At 35.9% G+C, this 18,547-nt stretch overlaps 1 protein-coding gene across 7 annotated transcripts in view; it reads right to left on the bottom strand.

Moving 5' to 3' along the window:
* The window catches only part of scrib (scribble planar cell polarity protein), a 1,177,936-nt gene that overhangs the window by 727,851 nt on the left and 431,538 nt on the right, over positions 1–18,547 (bottom strand). For all 7 annotated transcript variants that reach the window (XM_090386364.1, XM_090386369.1, XM_090386366.1 and 4 more), the window contains exon 17: positions 5,699–5,826. In XM_090386364.1, coding sequence (XP_090242490.1) covers positions 5,699–5,826 — 128 coding nt within the window. The remainder of the gene's footprint in view (positions 1–5,698; positions 5,827–18,547) is intronic.

The following is an 18,547-nucleotide window of genomic DNA, read 5'->3' as shown; positions in this document are numbered from 1 at the left end:
AAAACATTTTTATTCCTCCCCTCTCTCGGAGTGAAAGGAGATTTCTTTTTAGTGTCTATAAAATGTTTTGTGTTTTTTTTGAATTCTGCTTCAGCAAAACCAATATTTCAATCTTTTCATAATGGACTGAAATACTTATTGTAGATATTTTTAAACTTAATATAAAAAAATTAAAAATTTTAAAACATGTTCTGTTCTTGCACCTTTTATTTAAAAAAAAAAAATTCTGTTGGAAATAATAAAAAAAAAAAAAAAAAATGTTTTGCCTATAAAACAGAACATCATACTTTCTCTTTTGCTCTTCCATTTTTCAGTTTAAAACACCATTAATGGACGAAATATAAAACATGTGCACGAGCATATTTCAGCTTATTATGTACATAACTATTATTAAAAAATAATAAATAAATACAAAACATTACATACATTCAATACTACTGGTTAGTTCAGTTTTCATGTTTATTTCAAATTCAACAACATGTTTCACAACACACAAAATTTTAAACTATGCGTTGCTTTCTGCTGCGCAGTGTTGTCTCCAGGACCTATCAAATGGGTGCACCACCAGGCGAATTTAACTGACCACTTGGTTAAAATTTAAGCGATTATCGCAGTACCATATGGTACTGCTTGCTGATCCCGATCAATATTAATTCGATCGAGATCAATGAGACAGGAGCATATAACGTTGAATTATGCAATTAATGTTTGCTCTGGATTGCATGTCACATTTTTAAATAATAGAAAATTTTATAATATTGTGAAGTATTACACTTCCCCACATGGCTGCCAAACTTTTCTGGGGAGACCACTGCTGAGTAGCGTCCAACTTGAGGGGATACTGGGTTTCATGGCCTTATCTTTACTATGCAAGAACAATAATAAATCTTTCAAAAATACTAGATTAAGCCATATATATTTACTGAACTAGCGGCTGAAGAAAACAAGTAACCTGAAACTATAAACAAGCACAGCATCAGTGCTTGTTCAGTACTATTCCACTCTTCAAGCAAAAAGGCAAATAGTTGCAAAGGCAATGACAGGTAACCTGACAAGTTCTCATGGACAACTTTTATTATCATCGGGTCGCGATGGTCCAGTGGTTATGACACTGGACTACTAGCCTGATGGATCCGGCTTGAGCCCCACCTTGGGTGGAAGCAAATGCGACTCCATCATGCCCACCCACTGATGATTGGCCAATAGCCTTGAAACATGTCTGGGTTGTGGTACTTACTGAGAATAAGTAACAATAGTCTTCTCTATTAGTGAAGCATTACTTATTTGAGGTAGTGCAATATCATGGCAACTCGTCGTGAAGGCAGAGCACAATATGAGAAAGAGCAAATGATGCCCACAACAACTACTTTGTAGTTTTTTAAGAGTTGTCTATGGTGTATCTACACACTGATATTATATAGATATTAAACTCTTAATGTATTATGCCTTGTGCATTTAATTATTTTAAATATTGTCTTATTCTTAATGTAGTAGAAAAAGTACACATAAAATCTCATTTTTTTGTACCAGTTTGTTATATGCATTGCCCAACTTAGACTGTAGTCAATCCATAAGCCAAGGTAACAATGATTTGAAACTTCTTCCACAGTTGGACATTTGCAATTCTTGAAATTCTGATCATGTAGGCAATCATGTTTGTGCAATTTGATAGAGCGTTGAATGTTCAAGGTTTGATGAGGAGGTCTTATTACCAAAAATTTTGTTTTTTCAAAGCTGAGTGCTAATTTATTATCGTGCAACCAAGTTTGTAAATGTATTGCATCCTGTTGTAAATCATTCTCCATTTTTGTTAGGTTCTTTCCTATTGGATATAAGATTATATCATCTGCATAAATTTTTATAGAGGAGTTCTTAATTACTTCGAATATGTCATTTATATAGATGTTGAACATGATTGGCCCAGCATGTGTGCCCTGAGGTACTCCTCTCTTTATAAGATTTTCCCTTTGTATTTTCTACTTCTACTGTTATTTTTCTCTTGGTTAAATAATTTGCTAGGAGTTGATTGAGTCTTCCCCTTATACCATATTTCAGTAATTTCTGTTGCAATATTGGGATATCAATTAGGTCATATGCTTTGGTCAAATCTATAAATAAAATCAATATGAAGTTACTGTTGTTTAAATGCAAGTTTAGAGAGTCTACTAAGTTCTCTAATAATGTCTGTGTGCTCTTCCCCTTCTGATATGAGAATAGAGAGTTGTTTAACAGTCCATATTGATGTAAATATTTGTTTATATGGGAAAATATATAATTTTCTATTATCTTATTTAAAACTGACTGTATTGTTATTGGTCTGTAATTGCAAAAGTCATCAGGTGGTCCCTTTTTATATATAGGAATTATCTTAAATGAGAGTAAATTTGTAGGATAGCTTCCCGACTCTAACATCCGTGCTATTAGCTCTACCAAGAGAACTGAGAACTGTTCTTTGTTTCTCTTTACCTCAGTTACTGTAATACAGTCCAGTTCATAAGATTTCTTGTTCTTTAATTGTTCTATAATTTTAAGAATCTCAGTATAATGTGGAGCTAAGACTACACAAGAGTTCATTATCTGAGAAAGCCTATCTTGTTGAGTAAAGGAATCTTGGCAATAATGTATTAAATATCTGTTGAGATCTAATACAGCTTTGGCAAACCTATTTGCAGCCTCATATTGTTTGTTTGCACCAGAAATCTGTTCTTCTAGTGTTTTAATTTGGTTTCCCCTTGACGTTTTCTTCCTTGTACTTAACATGTTATTTATAATGCTCCATTTATCCTTTTGTGTTATCTGCTTATCCATGAAAAGATGATTGTAATAAGTGTATTTTTGCTTTTTTATCATATCTGTCACTTTATTTCTGAGTGTTTTATAATTGTGATAATGTTCTTTCTTTGATGGACAATTTCTATACTGCCTGAAATATTTATCCTTTTGTACCATTAGTTCTTTTTTTCTTTAGTCATCCAAGATTTCCTAAGTTTAATCCTGCTACTCCCAGTGTTTTTGTTGTTGGCTGTGTGATTAACTTTTCTCTCGGTATTAAACCTTGAATTGTTTATATTTTTTATTATCTTATTTGAAAAAACATTTACATTTGTTGTGTAAGACACTTGATTTTGTATTAACATGTTTTCTATGTTCTGTTTCAGTTTACCTGTTGATAAATAATTTTTCTTCGTAGCATTTGTTAATTTTATATCTTCATATGGATATTGTTTTGAATACATATCTACTATTAGTATACATGTTCTGTGATCTGAAAGTTGATTTAATAGTATGTAGGAATTAGTGTACTTCAACTTGATATTTGTAATTAGGTGGTCCAAACAAGAGCTGACTGTTCTATTACCCTCCATCCTTTGTTGGCTAGTTATTCCAAATAAGGTACGTTCAAATCCATAATTGTTTAAGATTGCTGAGTATCTGGGTATCACATTATCAGTTCCATCGGTTAGTAAATTAATATTAAAATCTCCTACTAGTATGGTCTTATCTGTTTGTATGTCATCCCATTGCAAAATAATGTTTTCTAATTCTATTAGGAAGCTGTTTATTGAATCTGATGGCGGCCTGTAAAAAGCACAAATCATGAATGTGATTTGTGCAGTTTTCACAAGACTGAGTTAAGTGGTAAACCTGTATTGCCCTAAAGCATGTTCTATAGTATATTATTATTCCTCCACCCCTTCTCAACTCTCTCAATATACAGACCTTATCATAATCTTGTTTGTTATAATTGGAAATTTCATCACTTTTTATGTTAACTTCTGTTAAAACTATACATAAGATATATTCTTTTATTGCATTTATATATTGCAAGAAGTTAAACCAATCTTTTCTTAGTGACCTGATATTTAGAGCTACCATAAAGAACTGTTTTTTATCAATTATAAAAGCTTGAATATTTTGATTATTTATAAAATGTAAAGGTGAATTGAAAATCTGTGATTCCTCAAAAAGCATTCCTGATGTCTTAATTTTACCTTAAATCTAGATTTCTGGAAATTTCAATTATTCACAATAAAAGAGTATTTTATAAACTGCAAATCCTTTGAACTCTGAATTCTAATGGCTCTTGAAGATTCATTCTTCTTCACATAAATTTTGCCATATTTTAATCATAAAAATTTGTAACTGTGAGTTCTTATTAATTGTTTTGTTTCCCAAAACAATTGCTTGAGGTGGGCTGTTAAGTGGTCATTTATGTAGATTGGGATATTGCTATTGTTCTTATATATATCTTTTGCTGTTAGTCGGATCTCCTTTGCCTTTCTCATCCATTTTTCCTTTGCCACATGGTTTGAAAACTTCACAATTAGTGTTGGCTTGCCGTTTGTTTTCTTATTGTTTGGTATGTAATAGTGTTCTATTTCTTTGTTGTGCTGTAGTTTCAATACAAGTCCTAGCTGCTGTATAACAAGCTCTAGATCTTGGCCTGCTAATCCAGTCAATCCTACTATTTCTACGTTATTCGCTAACAACTGCTGCTCTATCGAGTCTAACCTTAAGTTAAGCAAGTTGGAATTTTCCTCATTTTGCTTGAATGAAGCTTCCAGCTCCAGAATTCTTCTGCCGATTGCTGTGTTGGAGTCCTGTAGTTTGCTTATGCTTTTTTTTATTCTGTCAAAGGAATCTGAGACAAATGAAATCGATTTCTTGATATCTTCTACTTCTGTCTTCAGGTCTTCCATTTGCTTCTTTATTGGTCCTATCTCTATTAGTAAATCCAGCAAATGGATTTTACTGGATAGCTTTCTCAGTACGTCTTCCATCTTAAGGGTGTTCGCCTGCTTTTGTGTAGCTTCTAAGTCTTCGTTCACTTCTTTTGGTGAATGCAGCAAGTTATGAAATTCTTCTGCAATTAATAATAAATTAATTGATAATAATAATAAATAAAATATACATTGTGAAAGTTGCTACAGTATTATATGTTACCCCAAGGTCGGAGTGGCAGCTAAGGCGGATTGCAGCGCCGTCTGGTGTCACTCCCTAAAACTACCACTGGACATAAGCCGAAGCTAAATAGGTTCACCTCCATATAGATGGATGATGTCGCAGAGAAATATTAATCATACTGCATCGAGTGTGACGCAGGATAGTCACTCATGCTCTGACCTTAGGCGGAGGAGTTGGCTCGAAAAGTCAGAGACAGCCGGGCGAGGAATACAGTGGAGCAAGTGGCGTTGTCCCGTGTATGGCTACCAGAAGAGAAGGGCACGACCACCCAGCCCCACCAACTGGAAGTGCTTCCTGCGCAGGTGACCACCCAAGAAGGAAGAAAACGCCAACACATGAAGTGGCGCATTGAAATGAATACGTACATCATGCAAGCATAATAAAAATAACGAAGCTATAGACTGATATGACAACGTACAGGGTGAGACTACATACTAAGTGGTTCTAAAATTTTCTTTAAAAAATATATATAAATAAAAAAATAATATATAAATACACTCGACATCATTTTCACAAAATTTTATATGATGGAAAGGATGGAATTGATTCTAAAATTTTTCTTAAAAAAATAAACAAAATAAAAACATTCAACATCATTTTCACAATATTTTATATGATGGAAAGTTTAAAACTTTCCAAAGAAAATGTCTAGCACTGCAAAATGGAAAGTTGTAAAATAAACTGTACACCAGTGTATTATTTATTAATACTACACATTCATAGTTTACTCTACCTCATCATCTCCTCTGTAGGGTGTTGAACCTTTACCTCCAGCTATACTCAAGCCAAGTCCTTTAGGAGTTCTTTCTAGATGAATTTCAATTCTTTCTTCCAGTATTTCTGTAGGAAGTTGACCAGAATCTAATTTAAAATATTATTATTTACATTATTGATAACTTCAGTTAAAAGCAGATGCAAATGAAGTTGATAATGAAATTATCATAGTAAAATATGGAATTCAAATCTTGTAGTGTATAACATGTTGAAATAAATTAAGGAACCAGAGACACCTTCCTTTGAAGTTTAACCACAATTTTGTTGCAAATGGATACATCTAGTGTTTCATGTGGATAATAAGAATGTTGGGGGGGACCCTTCTAATAAGCTAAAGCACCATAAAGTTGTGACTCAGCCTCATATGCATACAGATACATCTGTACCTCATAGCAATAGCAGCACAATAAGTGTAGCTCACAGCAGGTGGTGAGCCCAAAAATATTCAAGTGTAGTAGATTCTACTTGATATTACTTTGGATTGTAAGCAACAGATAGTATTAAGCAGCTAATAGTTTCTTTTTTTTTTTTTTAAATTACCTACTCATTAATAATAGTATTAAATACCTATATTTTGATATGTTAGACTAGGCGCCTCCGTAGCCAGGTGGGAAGGAGCAACAGTGCGTAGCACATGCTTCTTGATTAGACCGGGGTTCGAACCCGTCACCACCAAATACGGAGGATGCGGAAAGGTCAGGGAATGACCACCGCATATTCCGGAGCAATATGGCCTTAGTTGCTAATGCTCCTAAAAACAAAAAAACAACAAAAAAAAAACAACATATGTTAGACTGGCACCCATCAGTTTTGTGTCATTAAACATGACAGATATCGGAGGTTTCTGCAGTACACATCTGAGAAGCACAACTTTTTATGAAACTGACAGCTTTGTTAGAGTGCAGTGTGGGTTTAAAGAGAAGTTTGATTGGATAAATGATCTATAAAAGAAACACATTTCTGAAAGAAAGAAGTCCATGAACACAACTCAAAATACTACACATATACAGGAAGTGATTCTTTGTAGCTGAAGGAAATAAGGGAAACAACTGCTGCAACTGAGTTTAAAGCAGGTATATCCTTTAAGCATTGCTGGAAAATACAAAGAAAGATTATTTGCTTTTTGTGATTCGTTTCATCAATATTTCAGTGTTCTTCCAACCTTAGAAACTATACCAACAGAGAGAATGTGGGAGAGTGAAAATCTCTCATGCCGTCATGGAGAAGCCTCTGCATCCTATAAATGCATGGCATGGAACAATTTCATTAATGCAATCACTGAACCAGTCTTCCTGGATAATGCAGTTAATTAGAATGCTAACTGGAATTCCTTCAAGACCACTTTGTTTCAACAAGATGCACAACTGGCAACCTTTGACTTCTAGAAAGCAGGAGATTTTGTAATTTTTTACTGGAAAAAATAAAATTTTTTAAAATTCAAACTCTGACCTTAAAATTAAATTTCACTGACAACATTTTATATTAAGATACAGCTGCAGTACATTTCATATTAAGTACAGCTGCAAAACATAAAAGTATAAATTTAAATCTTTGTGTGTAAATTAATGGACGGTAGAAAGTTAAAAACATCTGTCATACTATCTACTAAAGTCACCTAAAATATAGCTGAGCATAAACAGTTGATTCAAATTATTAAAAGTAAAACATAAAAGCCTCTGCAAAAAGGAGTGCGTCAGATGACAGTGACCTATGCAGACCCAGGCAAGAGCAAATTCCTCTCTTTGGACCACACACAGAAGGACTGACATTGCTTAATTAAAGGCTTAAAAAAACTGAAATAATATTTAAGAAATTTCTGGAATATTCTAGAGTGGGAGTATTGTTTCAATATTACAGAAAATTTTAGATGATTCTAGAGTGTTCTGCAATAATATAAATTCAGCAGTAAGAACAGTAACATAAAGAAAGAAAGAAAGAGTGTTGTAAGTTGTGTATGTTTTGTGATAAACATGGCAAGAAATAAAGAACTGAGTGCTCAAAAAACAAAAGAAATGCTATTATAACTCTGTATAAAGAAAGTTATTCCATGAGTAGTATTGGCAAAAATGTAGGTGTTTCATTTAAAGGAGTACAAATCACCATTCGATGATTCGAGGAAACTGGCAGTTTAAAGGACATCCAAAATCAGGACGACTGGGTGTAACAATGGAAGCACAAGATAAGACCATAACACTGATTTCTAAACACAATCAATAACTTACTGCAAATCTGAGTTGAGTTCAACAGGAACAGTGAAACTTCCATGTCTACATCCAATGTAAAACTTCATCTTAAGAAAGGAGGACTTTAAGATCATGTAGCGGTGCAAAAATCCTTATTAAAACTGGAAAATCGAAAGAAAGAGTTGGCATAGGATAAGAGCCATCAATATTGGACAACTGAAGAGTGGTTGGTTGAGTTTTATTGGCGCATCAGCAACTTAGGCTATAATGCACCAAAACCTTGTCAAAAAAATTTGTAAAACATTCAGTGACCTAATGAATTAGGTCACTAAGTCAGGGTATAAAAACAAGTATAAACTGTAAAAGACAAAGATCAGTAAACAAGTAACAATAGTAAATCTTAAAATAATAAGATTTTTTTTTAAATATGAGTAAAAAGGTTTACTGATTTTAGGAAACTAAAAATAGCAGACACGTGGTCATTGTCGGATAAAATCTGACTGAGCATATACGGCTCAGTCAGATGGTTAAAAGCGGTAAAACGAGCATTTCTAAAACTGGTACAGTCACATAAAATATGTTCAACGGATAAAATGGTGTCGCACTGCTCGCACATAGGAGGGTCATCAGCCCTCAGCAAAAAAAGAGTGTGTAATATGACAGTGTCCTATGTGGAGCCGAGCAAGAACAACTTCCTCTTTGCGATCCCTGCGAAAGCTGGACCGCCAAGGATGGATCACAGGCTTAATTCGACAGAGTTTGTTTGTAGTAATCAGTCGATGCCACGAATATTGCCACTGAGATTGTAAATTATTACGGATCACTTGCCTGTAGTCTGTATAGGGGACTAACAGATCGAGATTATCCATCAGGGCTGCCGATTTGGCTGCAATATCAGCCAAATCATTTCCTCTAATCCCGATGTGACTGGGGATCCAGCAGAAGCGGATATCGAATCCACTTACATAGAGGCTGTATATTATTTGCTGAATTCGGGACAGGGTTGGATGATTAGTGTGTGACATCGCTGATAAAGCCTGTAGTGCACTCACTGAATCGGCATATATAATACATCATTGGTAACAGTGTTTTCTTATGCAGCTCTGCAGTGTAAATGCTGCAGTCAAGGGGTATCTGCTCTGATATGGTATTATTTGGAAAGACAGCAGCAGATCCCACATACTGAAGAGTGGAAAATCATCCTGTGAATGGATGAACCCAAATTGAAATTTTTGGATCCAAGCATATGCATAGAATTTATGTAAGCCAATCAAATGAAAATAAAATGGTGCCACATTGTACAGTCAGTCCTCATATAACGCGTGTTTACACTACACAATTTCGATCATACATGATTTATAAATAGGGGAACAATATCGAATATAACACGAACCGAATTCGCTTATGCACGATTCGGCTTTGTGTTTACAAGAAATGGCAGTCAAATGTGGAATCACCCCAAATGAACGCAACACGATAGGAATGAAGAGAAGATTCAGAAAATGTATTTATGTTTTTTTATATCAGTGAAGGGGAAACACATTTCACCATAATAAGGTAAAAACTCACACAATTCCCGCTATTGGTAGTATCACAAATGCAATTAGATCGAGTTTACTACCAGTTTATAACAGATTCCACTAGCAGAAACGCAACTGGAAATTGTTTTTATTGTTTTATGGTAGTAACCCCCAGAAATGTGATTTAGTAAAATGTGAGGTGTTAATAGTACAATGGTTTATGGCCAAAATCACACCAGCCTCCGGCCCACCGGGGTTTCCCCAGTAAGGCTTATGGCTAGTCCGCCTCTGTCGATAGAGAAAAAATATGAAATTGTGAAACGCTTTAAGCGAAATGAAAGACCATGGGATATTGCACGTGCTACAGGCCTAAATGAGGAAACGCCAAGAATTAGAAAGATGCATAAAAACAACTTTCATAACAGGAACAACTCAAAGTGTAATTAAAATCCATTAGATCAAACAAAAATCAAAGAAAATCAAACAAAAACAACTTTGCTTAGAATAGAAGCAAAAGCATTAGCAACATTTTATCACGTAATAAAATACTTATGTATTTTATTACGATAATTTATTGTGTTTGGTAATGTTTTGGTTACAAATGGGTGTTCAATCTTGGGTGATCGGTACCTAACTCTATTTTTCCCATAGGGTCTGTTGTTTATGTTGCACGATTTTGCATTGCACGAGGGTTTCTAGGAACACAACTATTGTGCTATACGAGGACTGACTGTATAATGCCTTCAGTCAAGCATGGTGGTAGTTCCATCATGATTTGGTTGTTTCTGTTTTTCTGGAGTTGTAATATTGTCACGATCGAAAGCCTTTGAGATGTCAAGAGCAACTACTTGTGTTTCACCGAACATTTCCATTGAATTAGTCCAAGATGGGCTGAGAGGTGGCAACTGAAGTTTAACATTGACAAATGTAAAGTACTGCATATGGGTAGCAGCAGTACTTTTTTTGGGATGGTACACAACGGTACAGGCACCTTTATTAACAGTGACGTGTGATATCTGGATGGTATGCACTTTGAAATTTGTAATATTCTTTAAATTTGCTATTCAAAAAAGTTTAAAATTATTTAACTAAATTCACATTTTTCACTGTCTATTGTTAAGATATTTTCTATATAAAACTGTATAACCATTTTTATAATTCTAAATTACTCAGTCGGACCTCTATTTAGCGAAATCCTTTTATAGCGAATTATTTTGAATTCCCCTCGGAAGTTACATTTAAAATACTTTCCGTTAAGCGAGAAAATTTTCATATAGCGAACAGATTAGGAGAGAATATAGTAGTAGTAGTGGCATGTGATACACCTTTATCAATATCATTGATAAATATACAAAACAACAGTGGACCCAACGCCAAACCCTGTGGGACTCCACTAATAACATTAGTCCAAGAAGAGCAGCACCCATTGATTACCACCCTCTGTCTTCTCGCACTTAACCATCCTTTTATCCATTGTAGCAACTTATCCTTAATACCATTCTGCAACAATTTGTACAATAGTCTTCTATGCGCGCAACAGTGTCAAAAGCTGTCCTGAAATCCAAATATATGATATCAAAACTATTTTTTGCATCCAGTTCCTTTGTAACCACATAATATCCTATCAAATTTGTCAGACAAGACTTTCCCTTAAACTCATGCTGTGTCTGAATAATTGCTGCAGTCTTGTCTAGATGGTCCTGCAATTCATCTTTAACCAGTGATTCCATTATTTTACCCGGAACGGAAGTTAAACTAACTGGTCTGTAATTACTCATGTCACCCTTCGAACCCCACTTTGTGAATTGGGGATACATTTGCACATCTCCAGTCGGTGGGAACCTCCCCTGAGTCCAAGGATGCTCTCATAATTATGGCTAAGGGTTTGCTTAGTTGCTTTGCCGCCTCCTTTAATATAACTGGATAGATTCCATCCACCCCCAAGTGCTTTTCTTATGTTTAACTTCAACAATTTCTCCTCCACTTTGCTCTCAGTTATTACAAAATCATTAAGTATCCTGCTACAATTTGATAACCTTCTGCCATTTTGCCATATACTCGGTACGCACTGTTCGCATTTCTGGCCTTGAGGCAATTTAGGTAATTAAAAGGGCTAAAGGGATTACCATTGTACAACTTAGTGGTACCTGGTAAAACCTATCCGACCATCTGTCCCACATACGGAGAAGTCGCGCTGGTCTGTAGTGAGCAGATCAAGGAGTATTCCCAATGGGAACTTGTCCACCTTCTATTGCAGGGTGTCTAATCTTTTCCTGTACAGGGGCCATACTCAAAAAAAATTCGAAGTTAGATTTCTTTAGTGTATTCCTTTTTCCATATCTTGTTGCATGTAAAAGTAAAATTGAAAATATTCGAAAATTTTATTAAGTACAATACACAATTACATTTACTGAACAAAACATTCAATGAGAACATTTTTTTGATAATTAACAAAATTTAAAATGCTGTTTTAGTTCACTTTCCTGTCTGGCCATAGGTTGGACACTACTTTAAGCGTCCGTTCAAGAATTAGGAGGGAGTGATTTTCTTTTACCCCGACAAATAATCATTTGTTGTTTTGCGAAAGCGCGTTATCCAAATTTTTCCGTAAATTTTCCCTATATCTGTTTATTTACATGTTCACAGTATTTGAATATCCGAATGACACCGACATTTTGGACAGTTTCAGAAAAAAAAAGAAAAAAAAGAAAAGAAAAATATTCAAATTTAAAAATTAATGACAATACCGATGATGAGAGAAAGAAAACAAGGACAATGAAGGTATTAAAAGCTTCTAAACGTGAAATGGTGGCATTTGGTAAAAATGAAGTTAGAAAATTGTCAGTTAGGTTACAGTTAAATGAAAGAGATACAATTCGTGGATACCTAATTGAAAAGATGGTTTTGGAAGAATTGAAGCATTTGATGGATGCTCTCAGCTAGGATACCAATTTCATCGAGTGAATGTGAACGAGGATTTTCACAAATGAATCTGATTATCAGCCCAACTAGAGCTTCGTTGATGTCAAAAACAGTTTCTTCACTACTGTTTCTTAAAATTGTAGGCCCACCGCTGACCCGCTTCGATCCAGCAAAATATGGCTATTCGTGACTGCTCCGGAAATGCATTAAGCAAGAGACACACAAAGAGGAAGAAAAGAAGTCGGCATAGGATGTCGGATGAGAACAATAAAAACTTTATTATGAAATTATTTTTACTTATGTTATTTATTTTTACTTATTATTTTTAGGGGCTGTAGTCTAACGAAGAACCCTTATAATGTCACTCGGTTTTCTTTCAGTCCATCTGTCACAGCATTGAATCTCTGAAACCACTCAACCTATTTAATTGAAATTTTTCATGGATTTGTACATCACGTGGGCCAACATAAAGCCATGTTGAACGTTGTTGACAAAAATTTGTCTGGGGGGGGGGGGGGACAAAATGTCGTCGACAACCTATGGCTTATTATACACTGTCGGAAAGAGCTCAACAAGTAGGTTTAAAATATAATTTTAAAATATTTTTAAAATTAAAAATGACGGCGCCAAACAGGAAAATGTGAGTAATTTTCGTATCCCCTCCCCCTCTTTTTCCATTGCTAATGGAGCTAAAAATTTAAAAATCTCATTAGCTATGCGTTATTTGATTTTTATCAAGGGAAACTATTCCGATTGAAATCTATCATTTACTTTTTGTGTTAAAATTAAAAAAACAATTTTTTATTGCACTTTAATAGCGTGCTTCTTTGTACTAAGCAACTCTCCTTTTGGTGATAAAAAGGTTGCTAAATAGTTAGTTATAAAGATCATTTATAAATTTTGTGACGAGAAGCATTTTTTAACAGTTTTTAAAGCTGGAGTTGTCCTGGCAAGGAGGTAGTCAGAGAGCCAGCGTTGAGGCGGTGGTGGGGAGGAGCCTGCCAAATGCTTCTCCCCCGAGACTTTAATCGCTTCCCCAGGAAGAAGTTGGAGTTGCTTCTCCCACCCTTGTCATTCACAACAACTGCAAAGACTCAAATAGACAATGTTTTCGTTAGTTCCTCAGTTTTAGGTCAAGCCGGAGTACTAGAAACTTTTTTTTCAGTTACCATAAAGCTCTCTATTTGAGATACTATATTAACGATCATTCGTAACTAGGGACCCTTCATCCTGAGTGCCCGGCACTCAGTAATTGACCGATTTATTTACTTATTTTACTCATATTTTACTTATTTTTTTTTAATATACTTGAATAATAAATTTATGCTTAATAAACTGTGTTAATATACTAAATTTGTTGTTCTTATTCCAAAAACATTACTACGAAAGTAACAATATCAGGGGGGAAAAAAAACTTTTAGGGTACTTTTCATATCCTTTTAATTTTCAATTTTTCCTGATAGCAAAAAAAGGAGTATTGGCACCTATTTTTTTTTTTTTTTAGCAAAAAAGCAATGGGTAGCAGTAACCCCAGATTAATGTATCGGCTGGGTGGTACTAAACTCAGGGTAGTGGAGAATGAAAAGGACCTGGGGGTAACTGTGCAGTCAGATATGAAGTTTCCTGAGCAGTGTAAATAGGCTGCAAGAGCAGCTCATGGTGTCTTGCCAATGATATACAGGAATTTTGCTAGCAGGGATAAGGGGGTGATGGTCCCCTTGCGTAGGGCAATGGTCAGGCCACACCTTAAGTACTGTATACAGGTCTGGAAGCTCCCACACTTTAAGAAAGAAGTAGAGCTGCTGGAATGAGTAAAGAGTAGGGCAACGAGATTGGTGAGTGGAACAAAGGATTGGTGTTACCAAGAAAGGCCTAAGTTCTGCAAATTGCAGCTTCTGGAGACTAGGCACCTGCAGAGTGATCTAACTGAGGTGTGCAAGGCCTTGAGTGGATTGAGCAAGCTCAATGCTAATGGGATTCTTTCTCTTGCTCAGAGTACTCACCTGAGAGGGCATAAATTCAAATTGAGGAAAGACAATTGAAGAATAGATGAATGGAGGTCAGGAACTTTAAGTTCAAGCAGAACTAGACAAACATTTGGAGTGAATGGATAAGTGAAATGGGAAGTTGTTTTTTTTTTTTTTTTTTTTTTTGACCGATGCTATATAAGACTGCTTTCTTACATCACATGTCTCTACTAATACTAACTAAACAAAATGAGGGAGTATTGCAAATTATGGTGTGGCCGCCCCAACCACCTGACTTAAACCCAATATGGGAGCTTTTATGGGATCATCTAGGCCAGGGGTGGGCAACCTTTTTAAATGGAGGGCCAAATAAAATGTCTGTCTAAATTACAATAAACAGTTTTATATTATTTATTGTAATATTTATACATACTGGTACATATAATTAATTTTATTAATAAGAAAAACAAAGTACAAATTCAAGATAAAATTTCAAAAATTCAATTGTAGTATACAACTATAAAAAATTAAATCAAAAATTATAATTTCAAAGATTTTCATCATCATCTATCATCGTTCTGCTATTCTACAGGTCGACGTATGAAGCCTCGCCACTATGCCCTGTCAGTGTACTTCTCCCCGTTGTTCATTTCACTCCAGTTTCCTCCCCTCTTAATGACATCGGTCTTTATCATTTCCTGCCACCTCATTCTTGGTCTCCTCCCTTGAGTTTTTGTCTCTTAATTGTAAATCAAACATTCTTCTTGGCAAATACCTCTTGTTCATCCTTTTGACATGTCCAAACCATTTCAAACGGGATCTTTCAATCCTATTCTGAAGTTTTTCAACCTCAATTCTCTCCCTAAACAGATCATTCCTGATTTTGTCGTATCTTGTCTTTCATAATATGCTCCTCACAGATCATTTTTGCCCCCTGCATTCTGCTTTCATCCTTTTATCTCATAGTCCAAGTTTCAGATGCATATGTCACAATTGGTAAAGAATAGATTTGATATATAGCCTTCTTACAATTCAGTGGTATGTTCCTGTTCCAGATCAGATCTCTTGTCTGCCTATAGAAATTCCCACCCACTTGTATCCTTCTATTTATTTCTTCGTCTATCACTCCAGTCTTTGTAATGGTGCTTCCTGGATACTTCGAGTTAACCATTTTGAGCTCTACCATTGTAAGGTATCCGTCAGCCTTGCCACTTCTCTTTAGAACCATTACTTCACTCTTCTCTTGACTGAACTTCAGTCCAAATTTATTGGCCATACTAGCTCACATAACTTGGCATTGCACTTGTTCCCTGGTCTTGTTGTTGTTATTTGGTTTTTAGAAGCATTAGCAACTAAGGCCATATTGCTCCGGGATATGCAGTGGTCATTCCCTGACCTTTCCGTATTTGGTGGAGATGGGCTCGAATCCCGGTCTAATCAAGAAGCGTGTGCTATGCACTGCTGCTGCTCCTTCCCACCTGGCTATGGAGGCGCCTCTTTTTCCCTGGTCTATCCCCATTTGCAGAGGTCATCTGCAAAGGGCATGACCTTCATTTGGTCCAAGTTTTTCTACCACTCTACATTGCGCATCATTCATTACAGCTATGGACAGTAGTGGTGACAGGATGCCTCTTTGCCTCAAACCTGATGTTATTTCGAAGCTCCTCGTCAATCCCATCGCTGTTTTTACTTTGCTCACTGCATTGGTGTACATATTCTCAATCCTCTCCACAGATGTTCCCCTATCCCCAAGTTTCTCAAAACCTCCCACACTTTCTCTCTCTTTAAGGCATCAAATGCTTTATGTCCAAAAATGCCATCCCTAATTCTTTATTGTGTTCATTAAATTTTTCCATCAGTTGCCTGATGAAGAAAATGAGATCCACCATCAGTCTGCCAGGCCTAAAGCCATACTGTTCCTCGGCCATCCTATTTTCAATTATTCCTCTTATCTTCCACTCTCTTTTACAGCTTAATCACATGCGTTGCCTCTATAATTTGAACACTTCTTCCTGTTCCCCTTCTTGAACAACAGGATGATCAAACCTTCTTTTCAGTCCTTCGGCACTTGTCTCTCATCCCAGATCTTGTGGAACAGTCTGTATGTCCCCATTATCCCTGCCTTGCCTGTAGCCTTCAGCATCTCTCCATTTATCTTATCTATACCAGCAGACTTACTTGTCTTGATGTATTTCCATGCCTGCACTACATCATTCCATCATCATCATTCCTAGGTTCCCAACCACGAGGACTAATAACGTATTCTAGTCCTTGTCTCTCCACTCTGATTTTTACATTCAGATCACCCATGACTATATCTCCATCTGTAATGTTCTCTTCGGGCTGGTTCTCAAACTCCAGCTTCTCCATATCTTCGCAACCGGTTTGCGGTGCATAGCATTATACTATCTTCAATGTTTTACTGTCATCCATTTGCAGTTTAATGGACATGAGTCTGTCAGTGATATTATTCACCTCCAGTATAGCCTTTTCTTAATCCTGTGATCTATAATGATGGCTACACCCTTCCTCGCTACATCACCCCAGACCAACATAGGTAATAGCCTCCTCATAACTCTCTATACTGATTTCCTTTCCACTTAATTCACTCAATCCAAGTATGTTTATTTTTCTGTCCTTTAATATGTCCACACACTCCAAGTTTTCCCGACAGTGCCATAATATTGAGTGTGGCTAGTTTAACATATGTCGTCATCAGGTTTGTGGCCATCGCAGATATCATCAATAAGATCAGGTGTATCACGTCCAGGCTTATTACTTTCGAGGCTTCATTTTATATTGAAGGCAAACATTTAAACTGCCAATCTGTCACCTGTCGCAGCCATATAGATGTGGTAGCTCTTATTCAATGGTGAAGTGATATCGCAGGTCTGCCTATGTATACACTAAATCAAGAACTTTAGCTTATGTCTTTGATATTCACTATTTCCCTGCTCCCAGATTCAAATAACCCTCCAACTGTTATCTATTGTAAAAATGGAAATTAATAAACAATTTTGCATAATTTATGACAATTTGCTAATCACCATTGAACAAGCAGGTGGCACTGCTGTAGTTCTTTTATCTCATGAAGTATAAATCCAAATGGTTGATTCAATAGAATTACTGTGACCTTAAAATTTACAAAAATTAACAACTGAGCAACAAATGAATATTTTTAAATACAAATTGGTATCCTGAAAAGCTCTACAGAAAAGCTATCAAGAAGCACCACTGTTCTGTTAAGAAGCCTCAGTGACTGATCACAGTTCCTTAAAAATTTATTGACCTTGAAATTTCCTGTTTTTCTATATTCAAGGATAATAATAGCATATGGTAGCCATTTCGATATCAAAATGGCTACCAATTTTGCAATTATTTGATCTTTGTGGATATGTTAGACTACTTCCAAAGTGCTGAGAGTTCCGAACGAAGATGGATTTAAATTATTTATAAGAATAAAATAAAATTTCTTATGCCCTAAATATCCCATACACTATGGAGCCCTACAATGGGATGTCCACTCAAGAACTAGAAGGTTCTATGTACACGAATGGGATGCCAATTTCATTTAGAGCACCATATTCTCATTTCCAATTAGCCTTGATCCTGTCCAGGGACCAAAGGGAAGGAGACCTACTGGAACACAGTTGACCCCTAGCAGAAGAAACCACCCACCAACTGATCCCACTTGGGCTGGTCTGGGACCTTCCATCTTGTTGAAGCAGGGTACAAGGCATGGTATTAAAGCTGGGACCCTTACACCACCATGATCACTGTTTCCAAGTTTCATTACACCACTGCATATGCCAAATTCCAATGATTAACCTGGAACCAAGATATGGGCATTAGGTCCCAGTAATATTGGAATGCCAGCAGCATCATTGGGAGGTTCCCTCACCATATTCAGGTGCCCATGTTTAGGGGTATAACCATATCAAAAAATAAATAAAAAAACTGACAGTAGCGAATTTACAGCCCCTAACTCTTTCATCAGTGAGTTCCCAAAACGGGCATCAAATTGTGAAGGCAGGTTCCGAGAAGGTGTGTGGGCCTGTATGCAGAATTTTCCAAATGCACGTGGACTCTAAATGGAGCAAGTTTCTTTGTAGAATTTATGTAAAAACAAGCACTTTGCACATAAAACATTTTAAATATAAATACATTCTTAGCCTGACTTAATTTTTAAAAATTAGAATTACTGTCAAAAATCAAA

The sequence above is a fragment of the Mastigoproctus giganteus genome, chromosome 12 (genome assembly GCF_048544385.1).
Source record: "Mastigoproctus giganteus isolate SK-2022 chromosome 12, ASM4854438v1, whole genome shotgun sequence".
Classification (NCBI taxonomy): Eukaryota; Metazoa; Arthropoda; class Arachnida; order Uropygi; family Thelyphonidae; genus Mastigoproctus; species Mastigoproctus giganteus.
This window is presented reverse-complemented; position numbering and strand designations above follow the sequence as displayed.